General features: G+C 38.9%; 1 protein-coding gene across 5 annotated transcripts in view; it reads left to right on the plus strand.

The window, feature by feature from the left end:
• The window catches only part of ulk4 (unc-51 like kinase 4), a 93,923-nt gene that overhangs the window by 25,177 nt on the left and 46,852 nt on the right, over positions 1 to 21,894 (plus strand). For all 5 annotated transcript variants that reach the window (XM_088084016.1, XM_088084018.1, XM_042489922.2 and 2 more), the window contains 7 exons: positions 10,729 to 10,890; positions 11,525 to 11,710; positions 13,277 to 13,404; positions 19,994 to 20,127; positions 20,455 to 20,576; positions 20,971 to 21,027; positions 21,336 to 21,387. In XM_088084016.1, coding sequence (XP_087940142.1) covers positions 10,729 to 10,890; positions 11,525 to 11,710; positions 13,277 to 13,404; positions 19,994 to 20,127; positions 20,455 to 20,576; positions 20,971 to 21,027; positions 21,336 to 21,387 — 841 coding nt within the window. The remainder of the gene's footprint in view (positions 1 to 10,728; positions 10,891 to 11,524; positions 11,711 to 13,276; positions 13,405 to 19,993; positions 20,128 to 20,454; positions 20,577 to 20,970; positions 21,028 to 21,335; positions 21,388 to 21,894) is intronic.

Here is a 21,894-nt window from a genome sequence, read left to right on the forward strand (position 1 = left end):
ATATTTGCCCTGAAACAAATGGTGTGGTTTGATGACAGTTGTGAGACAGGAGTTGATGATACAGTCATCGGCGGTCACTTGAGGCGAGTTTGAGTATCCTCCATGATGGGTCATCTACTTGCAGGTCTTCAGATGGTTGTAGAGGCCAGTCTGCCATCCATATACTTTGGTGCAGTGTATGCAGGAGAATGTGCTGGTGGTTATGGGTGGTGGTGGTTGAGCCTGTCTCTTTCTCTCCTCATGGTGTCGTTACATTATCTCTGTGAAGGGGTGAAGTTAAGTTTCCTAATGTGCAGCACCTTCCTGTATAGATGTCTTTCAGGAGTGCCTATCAAGTGCATTCTGCTCCCAGTTGCTCTCAGTTATATGTAACTTTTTTAGATTAGTTTTGATAATGTCCTTGAAGCCTTTCTTTTGCCCATCGGGGGCTTGCTGACCTTGCTTCAGCTGGGTATACAGGATCTAATAGGCCATATTCAGACCACTAGCATGTCTGTTTTTAGGAATATGCAGATAAGGGATGCATTTTTGCAACTGATACTGATAACCGATAATGACCTGCTTCTCATGGCTGATATCAATAAGATAATCGTCTCTTTCACATTTTTGTAAAAATAAAAACCTTTAGTTTACGCTCACCTGAGGGAAAGAAAGGTTACGATGTAGTGAGAAAAAATGGATTATTAAATGGGTTATACAAGTAATTGAAACAGAAAGTAAAGTCCCTCTGCCTGCACACACACAGTGACAGGGCTAACTGTAGCATCACATGGCTAGCGTCACATAATGTTGTTAATGGGTTTAACAACAAAGTTTAGCCTTTTGGTGTGAGTTTGTTGGGGCCATGTAAAGGCTCGGTGTTGGATGTGAGCCACTGCTGCTGTGTTAACTTGTTCCAGTGCTCTGAAGATTGTCCTTCAGTGCTGCCTCTAACCTATTTAACAGCAGCAGGAAGTTTGCTGATCTGGTGGTCAGGGCTTAGACCCTCAGAGCAATCATGTTGTTCAACTTGCCAACTACAGCAACTCAAGCTCTAGTCCCTGCAGCTCATCACCAAGCTTCCAGCACCATCCATTTAACAAGGATGTGTCAATGAATTTCTCTGTGCTGCCGCCTTATAATCTGCATAGGAACTCACTCATTAGATAAGATCAGCAACGATGAGCCTCCCAAAGGCCAACTAATGCATTCCCCCTCATATTGCTTTCCCCTCTCCCCTAAGATCTAAACCTGAAAATGGGACTTGTGTCAGATTTTCTTGCCTAAAAAGCAACACATTTGTATAATAAATTTTTTCCACTTGTTGAAGATCCCATGACTATCCTGTGTCCCTCTTCTTCTGAAATCAGACCTATGTCTTTCTTTTAATAAAGACATTTTTGGGACATTTTGACCTCAGAATTTAACATTTCCACTCAAAAAATCAAACAGCTCAATCCCAAGTTCTTTGTGACAAATTGCATAGACAAATAGTTTTAAGAATGTTGCTCAACACACAATTGCAAAGAATTTATTGATTTCAACATCTACGGTCCTTAATTTCATCAAAACCAACTCTTGTTAGCAGTGACCGCAAGATGATGATCCCCCAGAGTGATCAACAAATGGGGTATTAATACGTACAACTAGCATTATATTTTATAATAAATGAAAATTTACTAACACATATAGTTCATGTATAGATTATTCTTATAGTTCTCATGTTTCCTCTCTAAGATACTTATGGACCACAGATACTTTTGGACCACATATAATTATTTTTCAGAAATTAAAAATAAAATCAAACATATTAAAACATCATGGCTTCAGCACACAGTCATGGAAAGTGTATTAGCATAGCTCAGGTAAATGCAAATATACAGTCACAATAAACTGAACAGCAAGGGCCCTGCAGCTGTTGTTCTCATTTTCACTTTTATCAGTGTAACTTCTTATTAAGTGTAGTCTCTCCCCATAGGTGGAAAAGGCATTAATCTTTTCTAAATATGAGGTATTAATGTTAGCAAGGTGTAAGACATTTTTAGCACAGGGGATGCATAACATTACTGCATTTTAATATGGATTTTTAAATTGTAAACTGAACATCCTGGATGAAATACTCAATGAAAGTTGTATTTAGCACTTTATTTAGAAGTGAAGGTATTAAATGTCTGTTGATCCGACTGACGTGAAGAAGTGACAGAGCGAGCAGAAAAGGAGCACATGAGGGACTTAGGCTGTGATCTGCCTGGATAATCCAGCCATGGGTTATACAGAGTTGAATCTGGTCACATCTGGTCAGAAAGACAGCAGAGATAGAGTCGCTCATCCCTGACAGCAAGTGAGGAGCATGTGTATGTGAGAGAGAGGGAGGAGGGGAATAAACAAAGAATTAGTTTTTCTTTCAAATTATGTCAAATAGGGTGACAAATAGCCTCAAGCCTAAGGCTGCTTGAACTGCTCATCCCACTGAGAACCAACACCCCAATGTGTACCTCGATTCGACTATTAGCAACTGTTTTTATATGCTGGGCCGACAAAAGAAAACAATGTCAGTCCATTTAAACTGTTCATTTTTTACACGGAACAAAATAGAAGACAGCTGGTGAAGAAATGTGAACGGAATAAACATATTTATGTGTGCATGTGTGTGACTTAGCGGTTTCTGTGCAGATATTTTAGAGGTAGTGGGAATTATGACATGGAAATACTGACTTAATAATTTTGGTGTTATAGCAGTCATAGCAGAACTAAACAGAATGCCTTGGTGCTAAATAGCCCCGTGAGCTGAACTGTTTTTTTTTAACAGGTTTCCCACGGATCTTTAAAGAGTCTGAAAAGATATTAAATTCCTCAGTCTAAAAAAAGGCCTTAATTGGTATTAAAATGTCTTTAATTAATCTTTCAAAAGTCTTAAAATGCAAAGACATGAAGTAGTATTTTTATTCGTCTTTTTTTCTCTGATGTTACTTTGTAAAATCTCAATATAATGGAAAAGTTTTTAGAAAAAAAAACAAATGCCTTGCATTAACAAAAAGTCATGTTTTATGTTACAATGAATATTTGGTCAAAATTCTCACTAACATTAAGTAAGTAATGCCGTTCATATTTTTTTCATTCAATTTTGGTTATTTTAAAATCGGTCTTAAGTTTCATTCCGAGTGGTGTTTAAAATTGCCTTAAATGCCACTTGCTTTAAGCTGTTGGAACCCCTTTAAAACTCTTGACATTTTAATTCTATGTTATTCTGAAAAAAAAAGCCTAGTGATGTTTCACACTCCTTTTTGTCTTCTTGCTCGTAAACAGTGTAGTTAGACTGGTGTCATTTGTTTCCAGGTTTAGAGATGTTGTATTAATTTGATTTAAATATTCTTATTTAGAATTATTAATGTCTTGCATGTGGTCTTTTTAGCTGTTTTGATGCCAACTAATTCCTGAAGGTAATATCCGGCTCTTTAGCAGCTAAATGCTCCACTGTAAATAGTCACTAACTTGTCTGCTGGTACCTGCTGGGCAGGTACTTCAGCATACACTTGTTTTTTTTTTAAGAGTTGCTGGGTTTTTTGTTGTTGTTTTGTTTTCTTTTTTGCTTACTGCTCCTTAAAACCAGTTCAATGAAAGGAGTTGCATTCTGGAAAACCAATACAATTTTAAAGAACTGAGTTTTGAGGAACAGCAGAGTTGGGTGATAATTGTCTTGGGTCTGTCACAATGTGCACCACATTTGACATTACACATACTCATTTCATTCATTGTTAATATAATAATGTTGATAAGTGCAGCTTTAAATAAAATATTTCAGTTGGCTAACTGCCCTCAAAGGATAAGTCAACTGTTGGAAGGGCCCCTTTAAGATTCAGACAGATTGATTGTCTGTTGGTTTCACTTGACCTTGGATTGAAAACTAAATATCTGGTTACTGCTATACAGTGTAGGGGGTGGGTAGTAGGTAGCAGTTTGCTGTGGTCTTAATGCTATTATAAAGAATTCAGGAGCAGAGTAAACATCTCTTCATATTAAAATAATCTCCAATGAGCATAAATAACAAATTCAATGTTTGAAATACTCTTGGCTGATCACTAAAGACCTTTTTACAATGTCTGTTGACGGATTTGATAAGTGACCAGCTGGATCCTCATTAGTATGGGCTTATTGCTGAAGTGGCGTCTCCAATTTTTAGTGATGCATTTCTCCTGTAGTATTGTCTGGAGAAGGAGATTGTCTACCAGTGTGCTAAATGTAAATCCATTGCCACACACTGTTTATTGCATGACAGCATTGAGATACAGCGCCAAGACCCTGTCTAATGCGCTCCAGGCAGTGTGATTTTGATGCATTTTCTGACCCCCTGGATCACCCCAGCCCCCTCCGCTGTTGTTGAGAGTTTTCCTGATTTACAAGTAAAGCACTGGAGAGGGATAGAGATGGTTGTAGTAGAAGAAGGGGTCGACTGGGAGGGGCACAGAGCCAAAGCGAGCATGGCGGTTTTACCAGTGAAGAGGGGGATAGTGGGGGATGGCAAGAGTGACAGAGAGGAAGAGAGGGAAGGATCAGTTTGGTGGGAGAGGGAGAGGAGATGGCAGCGAGTCAGAGAGAGAAAGAGAGAGAGTTGTACTTGGAGAGGGGGAGTGGATGGCATGGAGTGAAAGGCAGGTTTCCAGGCCAGACTTGAGCTGCAGGAAATTATTTATGAGTCTGAACAAGATGATGCTTCTGCTGCCTATGATGGAAAATGTGTGTGTGTGTGTGTGTGTGTGTGTGTGTCTGGTGTGTATGTGCGCGTGTGCGTGCAAGCAGCAAATGATGTGTGAACAGTATTACAGTGATAGAAGCCAGGGGGCAGAAGGCAGAAATCCCCCTTACACGCGCGCGCACACACACACACACACACACACACACACACACACACACACACACACACACACACACACACACACACACACGTATACACAGCAGTGGTGAGCCTATTAATGATTTATCACTATCTTCCACAAAGGAGAAGAGAACAGAGGGGGACTCTCTAAGACAGTCATGGGTCTTACCCTTGTGTCTCCTACATGAGATGACCACTTCACGTGCGCGCATGCGCGCATGCACGCATGGTCTGTGTACAAGCCATCGTATAATATCATATACAGTTACTGTGTTGTATTAATTAGTACATTTTTTTAATGAGAGTGCCACTGCCCTATAAACACAGAAAAAAGGGGAATATGATGACAAATAGTGCTCTGCATCCCTGTACTTGTTTGTCCACCTACCTGTAGCATTTGTCATGTATGCAAAATCCACATATGCATTACATACACAATTTCACGTCATACTTAGTATAAATTGTTGTTAATATGTGATTTCAAACACATCGTGTTTCTCTCTGCTCCTTTATCTGTTTGTCTTCTTGTCTGGTCTGTTGGTTTGCCTGTTATTACTAGCCACGACAGCGAGGCATTATGTGTGTTCTCATGACAAAATGTTGTCATGGAGGCAATTACTGGAGAGTGAACTGCCAATGAAATGATCTTAATACTTCTCCAGGTGTTTATATGTCTGTCTGTTTGAAGACAAATTTTGTCCATACGATAGCATCACAACCATGCGAGATGCAGTCACAAAACTCCGCTGCTGGGCCACATTCATTTTAAGATCAGCATTGTGGCTGGTGTGGTGACATAAGATGTTCTCTAGTCTTCAATGTGTTTGTCTGTTTCTCTGTCTGCTGGTCTGTCTTCTTTCCATTTGTATTTTTGCACCTCAACTTGTTGCTCTTTTCTGCCTCTTTGTCCTCGTCTCTTCCTCTTCCTTCACACCCCACTGCCTGTCTGTTAGCCTGTTAATCAGACAGTCTGTCTCTCTTTGAGTGTGGCTATTAGGGGTGTTAGATGTTCTGTGTGAGGCTGATAGATGGTGTCTATGTCTTTGCCATGGGGGCTCATTCAAAACCAGGTGCACTGGCTTCTAAAGGACTTTAATTACAGAGGGAAACCACATCAGACATGTGAACACGCGCACTTGTGCACACACAGGCATACACACAAATCCTGCGTCAAGTCATGTGATGTTTTATTGTGATGTGATCTCTTTCTAGTTGAGACTCAGAGGCCAGGTGCAAACATGTTTGGATATAAAACTAATCTACTGATCAACACTTGAAGACAGGATTTTATTGTTCCATATCTGCCCAGCATTTTATCTCTTTTCATCTGAAAACAGAGGTTTTTCCAACTTTTTTTTAGCCGTAGGTTCAAAGTGTGTAAATCTTATCTGTCAGCCCCGAGCTACAGAATAAGGGAGATTTTTTAATTCAACCCTGTTGCCAGGAAGCCAGTTAGTCCTGTTGAAACCTGACGAAAAAGATTGTAATCCTGTTTAAACTGGATACACCAGTAAGATAAAATAAATGTTTTTCAGCAAATGCCAAATTCAAATCTAGGAAACCTGATATTGAAGAACATATGTTTCGCCAGAGTATTAGATCTATGTTTAATAGTCTTAAATTAGGATAAATACCTACTCAGAAATCATGGCTGGATGTTTGAAGTGAGTATGCATTAGAATTGGTTTGTTATTTAATTAAATTTTCCCCATGACACCTTTGCAAGGCTAAACGTCATGCTCTAAATCTACCTCATGGTACTCCTGTACTGATTTTTAAAAAATCTATACCGATCAGCAAAGAGAAGAGATAAGTCGAGAGAAGCAATGGAGTCAGAGACAAATTTAAAATCTTTGAGATAACTAATGTGCGTAATGTCGAAACATTTCCTGCAGCTCATTATCACAGTATTCAAATATTTTATTGCATTACACACTGCAATACTTTTAAGTTTGCTACATTAAGTCACTTTTTAGATCATCAGTGACATTTTTTAAATTAGTTTGACATTTTTTCCACTTGTGTTCTGCAGTTAATGTTAATGTATTATTAGAAATATATTTACCATTGTTGATTTCTGAATAATTCTTTAACTTATTTAAACCCCTTGAATCAGATTCACTCCACTCCAACAAATGTTCCTGGCAAAAACACTGGACAAGATATTACCAAACATATTTATGCTATCAACAAACTAAAGAACACTTGTGAGAGCTTCAGAGAGTAAGTCTTGTAAAGTAAAGTCATGAAGAGACAAGGTGCAAAGTAGTCACTCTAGTTAGCTCTAAAATTATTCAGGCAGGATGGGACTTGTTATAGAATATTAATATATACAGTAGATAAAACTAGGCCTAAAATATTATGTTTTCCCAACTTGATGTATGTGTTGATTCTCGGCCCAGTTGTTCAGAAATAATTCAGTTGGATTGAATCAAATCTTATTCAAAAGAAAAAAAAAAAACAGGCGTAAGATAGAGCCCTTAGTCTTGCTCTGAAAATTTTTACTCCACAATTACCTGTTTGGTTAAATAGACCAGCAATCAGCTTCGAAGAAATTGTGGTACTGTGGGAAAACAATGAATGGCAACTGTATAATTTCAATTGTGTCATGTAAAATCACAGATCTCTCATCATTTATGTTCAATCTTGGCAAAGTCTTGTGTGTAAAGACAAAAAAAGTCTTACTTGACCTTGTAAAGAAGTTATTGGGAAAGCCCTTGCAAAAAAAAAAAAACAAAAAAAAACTTAATTTCTTTAAAGTTGACTTTCTGGAGATGTGAGGTTTAAGTAGGACAGAGTATAATATAATGAGTGTGTTTCTCAGATGAACTTGTTTCTCATGCTGGGAGATTATAATGAGAATAACTTACTCTTTTCCTCTGTCTCCTGCATTTCTCTCTCTGCATCATAATGATGGAGTTTCTTGCATGAGCTACTTGTTTCTCACCACATGTAAGGATGTCTCTCAATGCATCTCTCTCTCTGTGTGTCTCTGTCTTTCCCTCTCCCCCTCTTTCTCTTTCTGTGTAGTTCCTGGCAGGGCTACAGTCTATTAAACACACAGACAGCGGGTGCTCCCCCGTGGGCTCATTAGTGAGCTGGCCCGCACGGCCTAGGGAATGCTGGAACAGACCATTCGACTGGTTCCCGCAGGGGTGCCAGAGGATTCATTATGTTGTCATTCTGCATTGTCCCTTGGTGTTGAATACACAATGTGATGTCCTATATTGGATTAATAGGTAGGTTATTTTAGCTCTCAGTCGTGATTAGAGTTCCCATGTGGTTAAATAGACTGCGTCTTAAATTTCTGTAAAATGTTAAATAACTGTGGATAACAGCCTGACTATTGATGGGTTATTAAATGTCAGAGGTACATCCTGGCCTCCATAACAGATCAAGATATTTTTCAATTCAAAAAGATCCACTTTGTTTTGGGTGCAAGGTTTCCGCAGGGCAGCATGGACATTATTTTGCTGTTATTGTATAGTGCATATGTTAAGGCAGATGGGATTGAGGTAAAGCTTTTTGTGATATTTAAAATGCAGTGTAACTGTTAGAAACACAGGGCTTAAGATAATATGAAACATGAGCAGTTTATTTAACCATATTTGTCCCAAACGACTGTTTGAAACATTCTGAGCACTCGGATGAACAGCAGAAAAATGGATTATGTGAAAATTTGTCATCACGTGGGTCCATTGTAATTACGTATATTGAGATTGACCACAGCTGTGGTTGTATAATATGAAACAAACTAAAATATTTGTTAAGCAAGTTTTCAAACTTAAAGGGAGTTAGTTCAATATTAAAAAGACAGATTTTCAGTTGAGTATCATTGTAATCGTTGTAATTGTCCCATATTTCGTCAATGTTGTACAATATATATATGCATATACTCGTGAGGATAGTCAGCGCAGTCATGTGTGAAATATTCAATAATTACGTAGTGTTATAATTTAATTATCTGTCACCTGCACCCCTTTTCAGAATTACCACGGTAAATTGCCGTTAGAAATTAATGTTTCTGCTAGTATTATGAACCTTTGCCACAAAATGTAGCTAACTGTGTTTTATGAATAGAGTCTATTGTATCTCATATCTAGGGAGAGTAGTGTCTAAGTGATGTAACACTGTGAAACACAATAATAACCTGACAGAGGCAATCACTTCTGTTCTACTTCCTGTCTTTCTCCACAATGACTTTCCTGGAAAAACTCATTTCCTCAGCCACGGAGATTTCATTAGCTTGGCCCCATTGTCTGAACACAAACAAAGGTGTGTAGGCACATACAGTATACCACATAAGCATACACACACAAACACTTGCACACTAACTCATACAGACACACGCAACCTCTCCCTAGTTTTTGTATTGAGGTGATGTTGAGAGCTAATCTAATTGTCAGTTTGTGATTACATTAGTTCTTTGTTCAGTTGTGCCTTTTGGTGTAAGACATTTTCCAGTAATCGAGTTTTGAGCTTGTAACTTAACAATGAGCCAGAAAATGTTTTGCTCACAATGGCATTATGTTTTATACAAGAAAACACTATGGTGTGCACCGCTGTTAGGATGCATGTGCATATGCACCCACAAGTATGAAAACTAGCCTTTTGAACTGCAACCAACAGCTCTCTAGCTTTCTCTGTTGCCAAAAAAAGGTGTGTGTTTTGCAGCCTGTTCTCATTTCAGAGTTGTCAAATACCACTGCCTTTACAGTGCTTAACACCTTTTGTGTCCTTGTTATGCTTTCCACCTTTGCGTCTGCATGATGCACCATTGGATGGGGTCAGCTGAGCACGGCCTGACAGAACCAGTCACAATGTGATTGTACGCTGGTGGATGGCAGAATGTCACCTGCAGCGGCAGCATGACAAGCAGACAGGCAGCGTCAACTGAGAATGCAGTCAGATGGAACCTGTCCCATCCACATGATACGTTAATGATGTAATATAAGGAGGGCAAGGATGCCTATAGTGAGGGGTCCAACAAACCCAAGACTTTCCAGTCCAGTGTTTGCTTCCCATCTGGTGGGGTTTTTTCTTAGACCTTACCATGTGCATCCTGCCTCTCATCCTCACCATCTGTGTCAGCAAGTACATTTGTAGACATTCTCGCCTTGGATGCCATGTGCTTTTGCTGCCTAAACATAACCAAAGCACAGTAGTGGTGGCAATGGAAGTGGCTGGTTTCCAAAACAAAACTTCCACATGGATTCACAAACTCGGCCAAAAGTTTGTGGAAAGATTGGTCACAAGCCAAATGACAGCTAATTAACTTTTCATGCCTACTGGCAAAAAGGTACACATGTGGATACATTCACATATGGTTGCAGCTTTTGTAACTTTGCGCTTGTTATTAGTACGAATTAAGACTCCATTTGGCTACTCTAGTGTTCCTGACCCTGTGAGTGAATGCAAGAGGCTATCCAGCACATACTGTGAACAAATTAAATTCAAGCTGCAAGGTTTTTGACCAACTCATGGTCCCAAATCCTCTTACAAGATAGATCTTGAATGGACTCCATTCACATGTTTCTTAGCAGGAAAACCTTTTCAATTTTCAAATAGTTTTAATGGTTCCTCTCGTTGGGTTATATTATTAAAGGTCTGGTCAGTAATGTTTTTTACTAAATGGACCACACTATTACTAAATCCATATGTATTATGTATTAAGATGAAACACTACGTTTTTTGTAATTTACTGTGGTAAGAGATTCTCTATATTCTCTGCTTTTGAGAAGTTTTGATCCGGTATTCCAGATGTAGTTGTCAATACTCCAACACCTAAATCAGTAATGTTTTTTAAAATGACCTGCCTGGTAATTTTTGAAGGTGAATATATGTGATTGAGAAGTATTTTTGTGTCTGTCTGACAGGATGATTCCATAGTTCATCACATGGCTGCAAAAGCCATAGAAAACATCTCCACCATTGTCTCTGGACCCTCCCACCACCTGGTTACCACAGAGATAGGCTCCGCCCTATGGTACCTGTTCACTCACTCTACTGTGGAGGCTGTCAGAGTCACTGCCATCTCTGTAAGTTCACATGCATAAAACACACATATACATACTGTCATGTATGAGCAACTGTGGGCATATATGTGCACATACTAACATCTCAGTGATACATACAAACACAAAAAAACATTAACTATACGAAGCAAACCAAAGTGTTTGGCATAGAAAAGTTAAGCTGTTGGTTTATATTGGAAAAAAACATGTTAATTAAGTTATTTCTATTTATTGGAAATTCAAGGTAAAAGCAGGAAAACATGCTTCACTGACTGGACTTCTTGAACTGCTTGTATTTGGTAATTAGTGATGTAAATTTATCATAGAATCTCCCTTTTTTAATGACCTAAAAAAACCCAAATCAAATTATTGACTTTCCATGCTAAATGATATATATAGATAGCCTACATGTGTCTATTAACTTATCCCTCATGCAGCATTCAATGACCCGCATATTAACTTCTTTGGTAATAGCGCAGTTGATGGAATTACAAATGCATTTATAGGCTTTTCTATACCCCATGTTATAAGCACTTGCTTTCTTTTTTAAAGCACTTATAGCTTACCGTCAAGTGCAGCATGACATTACAGTGGATTGGCAAACCTTATTACCTCTGTCTGTTCATGTGTGTTTATCTATGTGTCTCCATGTCTCCAGGCTCTTTCAAGGTTAACCTGGGTAGCTCCAGCAGTCTTCTTGGCAGTGATTGACACATGTGGCCCTGCAGCCATCTTGGAGGGCGTGGTTGGGGCAGGGGCCAGGGTCCAACAGCACCTGCTCACTGCTCTGGCCACTGCCCTACTCGCCTCACGTATCCAAACACATCGTATCACACAGAGCAGGGTGCGTGTACACTCTTACGCACAGCTGTCAAACACAAATGCATACATATCACGTATCACATATCAACTGGACTAAGAAAACCCAGACAGAAATAACCTTAATGCTATAATGTTATATTTTATTGATATTACTAGAGAGAAATTCTCAAGGAAATTTATGTGGTAACATCTCTAGAGAGGGTTTGATTGTTGGAGACGTTTACGAGGGAAATCACTAATAGGAAGATTTTTACACAAGAACTGAGGGATGAAAACCCAACAACATGAGAAACAAATGAATCAAATTCTCTAAAGCTTTACTTTGTCCTCCCTCTCTCCCTCTGTCAGTCTCTCTCCCTCTCCCTGTCTTTCTTTCTTCTAGTTCATGAACTAGCACTGAACTGTGCGCGAACTAATTTGCGATGAATTACTTATTTAATTTTTCATAAGACAGCCCATCTAGACTGTATAGGAAGTGCTAATCTCACTAAGGCAGAGGGGCTAAAATTGATTTGAAGGTTTTAAACTTGGAGTCTAGCATTGGTAATTGACTCTGAACTGAATTTATTTGCATTGAGCATTTCCAATTTAACACCAGCATACAAACTTAGTACTTCAACTCTGCTCTAATTATACACTGATATGCATTCACCCCCCTACCCCCCATCTCTCTCCCCTCTCTCTCCCGTGGCACAAAGACAGACAGTCCAAGAGTTTGTTTACACAGAACTCTGTGAGTGTGTGTGTTTGTGTGCATGCATGTTAGAGAGTCACTCGGTGTGTGTGAGTGTGCGCGCCTGCACATACGCTAATTTGTAGAGTGTGTCAGTATCTGGGCTAATTGGCTGAATGAACGCACTGCAGCCTTCTACTTCAGCAGAGCATTATGGGTAGTGGGGAGGGACTTATCAGCTAGGCACACACTACTGGGCTTTGAAATTAATTAACTTGGTGTGTCGCCCCATAAACACACATGCATGCACATTCTCTCACATTAACTCACACACAGACACACACAGTTAGAAGCGTATGGTGTTGGTGATAATGATAATGGTAATGAATGTTGGCCAGTCACAAATTTTTCCAACCAGTTACTGCCGCTGAGTTTATGCTGAGTGAATGGATGTCTAAAGTAGCTGTAGGCATACAAGTTTGTTTTGTGTGTGTGTGTGTGTGTGTGTGTTGTGTGTGTGTGTGCATGTTGTGTGATAATTTGGAGTCTGAGCTGATTAAGTTTTAGCCTGTTAGTTGACACATTTTCATTTTTTTCTAAACACCTTAGGGAAATGTTACGTTGAATAATTTCTCATTTCTTTGCATACATTATTTGGATATATTGCAGTAATATATTTTGATAACGGATAACTGAGAACAACACCATGTACAGTGTGCAGACATTTTTGTTTTCTCTTCATTCTCTAAATCAACCTACTTAGTTGGGATGTTAGGTCAGGTGTCACTTCGCAATGTTAATAGCCTGTTCCAATTAGCTTGCTTGTTTTTGAATTGCAAAGCTTAGTATTGTACTGTACATCAGTAGAAGCATTCATAACCACACATTTTCACTTTATTTATTTGTGTTTTTCAGGATTTGGTGTCAAAGGTGATGCGCTGTCTTGAGAGTCCATCCACAGTAACAAGAGCCAAAGCATTACTACTACTACTGCTACTAATACAGGACAATACACACACACTGCTGTACTGCTGTCAACACAGGTAAACAACACTCACTCACACCTACACACAAGCACACACAGGCGTGCACATGCACTCATACACATAGAGCCGGTTTTTCACCTGGTATTAACATGCGTGTTAGGTGATCCCACCACAAGTGGACAGCTTAAAGTCTGTCTCTTCACACCCGGCATTAGAATGTGTCTTAACATACATCTCAAGCGACCAATTAGATCTCGCTTTTCAGCTCTATGTGTTGATAAATACATCATTTACATTTACAAAGACCAAATGCATTGATGTTGTATTTGTATTGGTGGGAGGTTTTACATGCTATATGCACACTGACAGCCTTTACTATTGAACATGTAATCTTATTTAATTGTATGGCTGTGCACAGTATATTGAGTCGCAGCTCCTCCTTCCCCCACTCTCTCTCTTTATCATATAAGTCCTAAGTCCTGGAGACACTGCTGTGGTGATGTGAGCTCTGTGCTGTGGCAGTTGGTATGAGTCCGCCCAGCCACACACACACAATGACAGGGCTAACTGTTAGCATCGAATGGCTAATGTTGCCTCACAGTTCTTAACCAGTTAACGTCAGAGTTGAGTTTAACTGTAGGTGTGTTTGTTGGCACTGCTGCTGTGTAAGCTCATGCAAATCAGGCAAATGTTGAATTCATAGTTGACTGGCAGAAGAGTAACTGCAGAGAGCGTCCCTCAGCTTTGAATCTCATTGGGCATCAGATAAGCAAGGACATCAGCTAAGGAGGCGGTCCTTCATTGTGGCCCAGGACACATTAAGGAGGACACAGCTTGTGTGTTCACATCTGTATATAGAACTGTTCACTTGTGAACTGATCACTCAGGACGCATGTTAATATCAGATGTAAACAAGGCCTAAAGTCTAAAACATGCTCTAGCCAGATTTTATATGGAAATGAAATCTGACTGATTTCATATGCGTAGTCCAGTGGGTATTCAAAGCTCTGCATTAACAGCTCTTGGAGCTAGATGAACTGAATTTTATTTAATTTTAGTTTGGCTTTTGTGTTGTTTAGAAGAAAGTAAAACTCTATGTGACCCTTCCCAGCACAGAAGCAGCTCTGGAATATATGATAAACCAGATGTGATAATTATACAAGAGATCTGTGGCACATCTCCCCTGCATGTCCCCTGATGCAGCATGTCTCACTCTAACTCATTTCAGTGATTAAAGTGTCACTCTCTTTTTAATTTAACTGTACTGTAAGGGGGTTATAAACCATGTATGTTGCCGAAGAGTGATGTGTCTGGTTAATTATTATTTTACCACATAGTGTACCCCCTGCACCCTCCTACTGACTGACTGTACTGAGATCTGGACCAGTGAAGCTTACTCATAACTCCACTCAGTCTGTCAGACCACTGGCTAATTAGTTTCTCTGGAATGTAGTTGCCTGTGTTTGCACACAGACTGAACTGTCAGAGAACAAACAAATACCATTTGTGAATTCCATTTCAGGGTGGGATCCCCCTTTAATTATTTAGCTGTAGTTTTCAGAGTGTATTCTCGTACGCAGCTCTGCTATAGCTAAAACTAAATTCCCTCTTCACTATACAGTGTGATGAGGCAAATCCAAAATTGTGCTCCAGGTTTTTGTTTTTGTGATATTCTTTTGAAAGAAATTGACATTTTGTGTAACTACCACAGCAATATTGTTTCACATAGTTAATTTGGTATATATTAAGCAATATCTAGCACCAGCCGAGCAGTCCTGTCAGTCCAAGAATCGTGTTAACAAACTAGTGTGATTTCTTGATCGGTTGAAAGGGCACATCTGTAAGTACAGCTTTTCATTCTGGTTAGATGGTTTGTCATAGTCCTCTAAGTCTAAAGGCCCAAACACACTCAAAGCATCAATACCCATTGTTTTAAATGCAAGAACACGCACCAAAAGCATTATAAGGCATGTCAAACTGCTTTGACGCCTCTACTCAGGCCTTGTTTTGATTTTGGACATCAAATGAAAACTCAACAACTCAAATCATTGAGGCAGAGAGGATACAGAGACGAACCTGCAGCTAGAGCACACACCAGTTTTGGGCAATTGTTGACAGCTGATGCTAAGTCAATTAGTTTAGATTTAAACTTTATTAACACAACAATTGTAATTGCAATGCTAAACAAACAACTACCACGGCCAAAAGCTATGCTACTATAGATCTGAACCTCTGTGTTGTCACATGTCAGACACTAAACAGTAATTTCAAAACAAAACAAAACAAAAACTGTAAGACCCTTGGTAGTTATATGTCATCATAACAGACCTAACCTGATCCTTACTGGTCATAAAACTTAACTTGATACATAAACATGATAACCGCAATTGATTAACAAAGTATAGAGTTATGAATAGCTGTACTTTATGTGAATTTCACCCACGAGGAAGAAAATAATGAGAGATAAAATAAGATAACCAAGTCCCCTATGGCTTTAGTGGTGCTCTTCCAAATAACTCACAAAAGCAGCAGCATGCACCTGACAGTTGCCCTCCTGCCTTAAGTTATGTTTCAGGCTAATCTGATAGAAATGTATCAACAATGAATAGGGGTATCTGTAGTAAACAAAACTTTGCCTTAAATAGTGACCTTTTCTCTAAAAATACTGCTGAAAATTTGAAGTTACCATTTCAAATCTGATGCGTATAGAGTCATGGGAGGATCAATTGACACGGCTAAAGTGAGGCACATCAACTATCGCTTTCAGTGCATTTGGACTTTAAGTCCATAGAATTTGATGAAATGTGAAAAATGTTTACTTGTAAAAGTGACTTTGGAACACATTATTGATTTGCTTGAGAATTATAGGTAATAGAAAATTGACCTCTTAACTGTACTGCCAGACAGCAGCTGGTCATGTCTGACCATTCACACATAGTTTTCCAAAAGATCTGTTCTCTGTTCACACTAAAATGCAAGACTGACAGTTTCAGATTCATTTACACTGAAGCACATTTAAAAAAGCTTTTTGTTTGGGTGTAGAAAAACATCAGCTTAATGCAGACAGAGAGGAAAAAAACTTTATTGTCACATTTAACAGACTTGGTGTAGACATGTTACACAATAAAGTGGGTTAAAGATTTATTAGATTATTAAACTAACAAATTCAGCCATGCATGCTTTTGTAGAGTGATTTATCTTGAAGCAGAGGTTTCACATTCTGATAGAAGCACTCAGAGATTGCTTTTCATCACAGTTATCTGATATTTAAAGCAGATTGCTTTTAGAAGAGACGCTTCCTTCATAAAAATGCTGCCTGGGGCTGTTAGCAAGGCACTTGTACTCTGCGTAACCTTTGCGTTAACTAGCACAGCAGCTGTGGGAATGATAATATGAATGTATGTACCTTGGACATTCAGTTTGTGCTGCTGTATGTTGTAACTTTACTGGAACTTCAAATGGTTCATTAGCCGGTTGTCCTGTGTTTCACCCCACACTTACTTCCAATGCAGCCGTGAATGTGCATAGCCCACATGATCAGATGCATATGCATGATATACATACACACAGCCAGTTCCCCTGGTAATTTATGACCAGTTGGTATTTTCAGTTTGAAAAAGATGCCCTAGATTACTGACATATGGATCCTCATAACTGTTTCTCTCCCTGCCATTTCTTCTCCCCCTCTCTCTTTTTCTCACAGTGAGTTTTCTTTTTTTTTTTTAATGTCTCTATCGCACTATCTCCCCTCCCCTCTTCTGACACTTCTTTTTCTGAGCTATCACTCTCTGACATTTTACAATTGTGGACTGCAAGATTAACTTTTCCATGAAGGGATAAGGTAAAGGTTAGTTTTAGTGAGGCTTGTTGACACAACCTATTATTACCATGTCTTTAAAAGGATTTTTAGTTACTAAACTGTCAAACTGTATACACCATATTATTATCTTTGAATAACATAATCACAAAACTTCTCCTTGGCAGCTGCTGAGGAGCTCTCTTACGTTAGCATAAATATAGTTAGAAACAAGTCAGTTAAATGTTTTTGCACTATTCTACACAAGTTTAGATTATATGCTGCATCCCAATTCCATAACAGAATTTATTAGATCATTAGTAACAGTTCATATAAAATCTGACAAAAGTATACGTCCTTGAACATGCCATTATGCATAATGAATTCACTTGCTTTTTGAGTGTGGCTTTGATGAACACTGATGTCCCAGAGTACAATTCACAAAGGACATAAAAAGCATATCTTCAGCTGTTAACAATTAAAACAAATTAGATGTGGACAAATCCAGGAATATATTGGACAATGAAATAAATTAACTTTGGGAAAACAAAATTTTGTTACAAAATATTATTTCCTCATTGACATCACAGCCTTTTTGCCAGAGCATCATATACTGAATTTTTTTTTTATTTTAGCTATGTTATTTATTATATTTAGATATGGAAATGACCAAATTCCGTAAAATCTGAACACAACCTCCCTTTACACATAACTCTGTCTCTCTGTCTCTGTCTCTTTCTCTCACACACATTTTCTCCATTCCTCTCCTTGCTCTCCCTCTGTTCACTGTGTTAGAGCTGTCAGAGTTGACCTGCCTGTCTCTCTCCCACCGAGCACTCTGCATGATTCAACCACACACACAGACACACGTCTTTCTCTCAGTCCTGCTCTCACCCAGGCACGTTGTGTTTAATTAGCTCCTCAGTGGCATGAAAATATGTGTGTTCGTGCGTGTGTGTGTTTTTGTCTGCATGAGATAAACTTGCGCAGGCCTCACTGAGGAAGTGTCAAGATTGCCAATGGGAGTGCAGTGTGATGGCTTTCAACAGACACAGTCACACACACACAGAGCAGGCCACTTGTAGGTCAGTTGTGTGTGAGTACTTTGTGAGTCTCCCACAGAGACTGACAGAGAGGTGGCAAGTTTGTCTCTTTATTTAGCAATTGGAAAAAATAGCTGCAAGACTTAAAGAGGAACACACAGGCAGAAGTCTCGCAGGGAGACAAATTGGCAGACAGACAGGAAACGGAGTTTAGAGCCGCACAGAGAGACAGACAGGTATCCAGACAGATTTACTGATAAGCATGATGAATTAAGAAAATGTTGCATTATATTTGTGGCTAATGACATCATCGTATAGATTTGACTTTGGTGTTGTTAAAGTTAGATTTGTGCTTAGACCAGATGTCACTAATGGAAACAGTTTTTTTTATGAGAGACAGTAAATCTCCTATGTGAACATGCATGACAATAAAGGCATTCAGTCTTTCATTCATTCACACTACACTAACATGGTGAACATACAGTATGTAAATATCAGCATGCTGATGTTATAATTTATCTTAGAGCGTCATTATGCCAAAGTACAGTCTCACAGGGCTACTAGCATGGCTGCAGACTCTTAGCTCTTCTTATCATTGGGGCAAACTCTTCAAAACATTACTGGCTGGACCTTTGCATCTACATTAGGTAACCTTTAAAAAATAAGCAAAGAATTTGAAGATGAAACAGAATTAGAACAAAACAAAACAATAAACCTTCCTTCCTGCTCCATTCCTCCTAAAACCACCCCCTCCAAATAATGTGCATGGCATGTATGAGGCAACTTCATAAATTTCAACCATGTTGCATTTAACAAATCTCTGCATGTTAACTCTAGTTTGAACTAAGACACCCTCCTACAAAACAAAACATTTACATGAGAACTAGTACTGTGGACTTTCTTTTTCTCATTGTTGTTGGTTGTTGATTTAATTTTGTATTGTTTTGATTAATTCTGTTTTTGCATTTAATACTTGTAACATGCTATAAGGTATTGATAGGAGTAATTATTTTCATACTTTAGGGTCTTAGTGTTGGTGGTACCAACTAGGCTGTGCTTTGCACTAAATCCATAACAATAATAGAAAATCCAGGGGTTATTAGAGCTCCCCTTAAATGCACTGGACCTTTAATAGAGTAACAGCAGCTGTGTTGGATTCCATATAACTGTGAACCATGGCTGCTAATCTTTTATGCAACATTATGAGGAAAAACACTGAATTTGTAATCCCTCACTCCCCCTGCACCATTCCCACTCTAAAGCTTCGAATCAATATTTGTTAACTAGTATGACCTCTCTGAATCTCTCTGCATGTGTCTACAGTCATGCTGTCTGTGCTTGTGTGTGTCTGTGCACACGTGTGGGTGTGTTTGCGTGTCAGTAATGAAAATCAGTTAGCAGTGGTAACCTTTCGGCTCTGCTATGAATTTGTGAATAGAATATTATTGATTACTGTTCAATACAAGCAGTCTGACAAGAATAAAAATGTTCTCAAACTTAGAGCCTGTCTGTCTGTCTCTCTCCTGGCCAATCTCCCAGCCCCTTCTTTTTATGCATCCTGTCAACATTTTATAGCTCATTGGTGAGAATCATATTGTTAGTGTGTCTTCATCATTTCATCAGTTTTACACGTTGGTCATTAAGTCAATACTCCTGAGCAACTCATAATGAGTGCAGCGGTGAAACACGATGAAATCCCAAAAGCAGTCAGAGTAAAAACATCCTGCGTCCTTGAAGTAGGCCTATGAATTTATCAGTAATAATACACATTTTGACATGCAATGCATGTGTATTTCTTTCTGTCTAGACTTGTGATGCACCTGGAGAGAGACCTGCGCAAAGCCACACCCCTCGGAGAGAATGCCAGCCAATCAGGATACCTGTCTCAGTGTCTCGATTTACTGATTGCATATCTGAGTAGCACTGCACCACTAATACTTGGTAGACACACACACACACACACACACACACACACACACACACACACACACACACACACACACACACACACTACAAATCCAGCTGCACGAGTGTGCTTGTCCATTATCTGTTTTTGCCTACATGTTTTTATGACTTTCAATTTACTTAACATATTTTTTGCAAAAAAAATTACAATGCAAATATCTGATGGTGTTTTTTGTGCTCTTCTCTTTGTGCGACATGTCAACAATACAGAATTTTTTTTTTTAATGATATTTTGCAGCCCTTTACTCTCATCCCTTCTAATCTCCTCTTGTCCTCTTGTCTTGTGTCCTCTTGTCTCTTCAGAGGATGTCTTATGTGCGTTACGAGGTGTGATTGGGAGGAGACACCCATCTACAGCTCAGAGCAGACAGCTGAAACACACTTTGCCTACAATGCCCGTAGTGCTGGAACTTCTTTCATCACAGGTAACTTGGACCTAAAGAAGTTTTCATCAGTGTTTGATTTTAATGTTCTGTCATTTTTGCTTGCAAGTTTATCCACACAGATTTTCTCATGAATTACCAGTACACATCTTCATTGTTCAGCACAGTATTGTCCATTTTACCACAAAAAGTCATTTTTTTGATATAAATATTAATAACTGTCATTGCTGAATGGGTGTACAGGCCTTCTACAAAATACAGAACATGTATGGTGTACTTAGTTTAGGTTGGGGCCAGATTTCTTCACTGGCTACAGAGGGTGCTGTGAAATTTCCATAATTTGGGTTTGTGTATAAAAAGCCTGCAAGAAAAAAATGTTGTGTGTTTTCACCCCTCCCCTGTTTGTCTGTGTGACTGACTCTCTGTCCTCTCAAAGGTCTTTAGATCTCAAATTGTAACTGAAGAGTTTCTCGCTCAAATTGGATTGCTGCTGGTAAGTGCTCAGATAAAGATTCTTTATTTGTCTCTTCAGTGGAGTGATTGTTTTACTAACCACAGGCAAAAAACATAACCGATAAAACTAAGATGCATTAACATTTTTTTTCAATATATATGCCATGTTAAAATATGTAGAATATATCATTGATTGATTGAAGGATATATAGTGACATCTTTTGCTGTCATTTAATATTTAGGTTGGGGGGATTGTGGGACCCAAACCCACAACACATTACAGTATATTTAAAAACGGAGTGCTGTAGTGCTTAATTGATATATTATCCCCCTCTCTGTTTCTCACAGAACTATATTACCTCTATAGAGTCAAATGAAACAAATCTGGCTGGTGCATTGGGTGAGTTACTTCTGTAATAATAAAATGTTTAGATATGTTGAATAAGATATCATAATATCTACGATATTTTACTTATTTGACCAAACTTTACTTTGCAGTCACTCAAATGTGTTTTCTTAAATTTCTTAAATTTGCTATTTCTTCCTTTGAACAGACATTTTATATCCATTTTGTTTACCTGTTTTAAAAACCCAGTGTGTAGGATTGAGTAGCATTGCGAAGTTGCAGATGGTGACCAACTGTATACCCCTCACTTTTTTTAAAGATATTTTGGAGCTTTTTGCCCGTATTTGATAGAACAGCTTTTAGTGTGAGAAAAAGAGGGGATGACATGCAGCAAAGGGCCAGGTTTTTGTCCCTGTTGCTGCGGCAGGACACAGCCTTTGTGCATGGGACGCCCGCTCTACCAGGTGAGCTACTGGTTGCCCTTATACCATTCACTTTTCAACCATGTAGGAGAACCCACAATGGCGCTCAGGTAACTTAAAAATGTGAAAGGTTCATTTA

This window comes from Plectropomus leopardus, chromosome 11, assembly GCF_026936395.1.
Source record: "Plectropomus leopardus strain MGB_pleo_1.0 chromosome 11, ASM2693639v1, whole genome shotgun sequence".
Lineage (NCBI taxonomy): Eukaryota > Metazoa > Chordata > Actinopteri > Perciformes > Serranidae > Plectropomus > Plectropomus leopardus.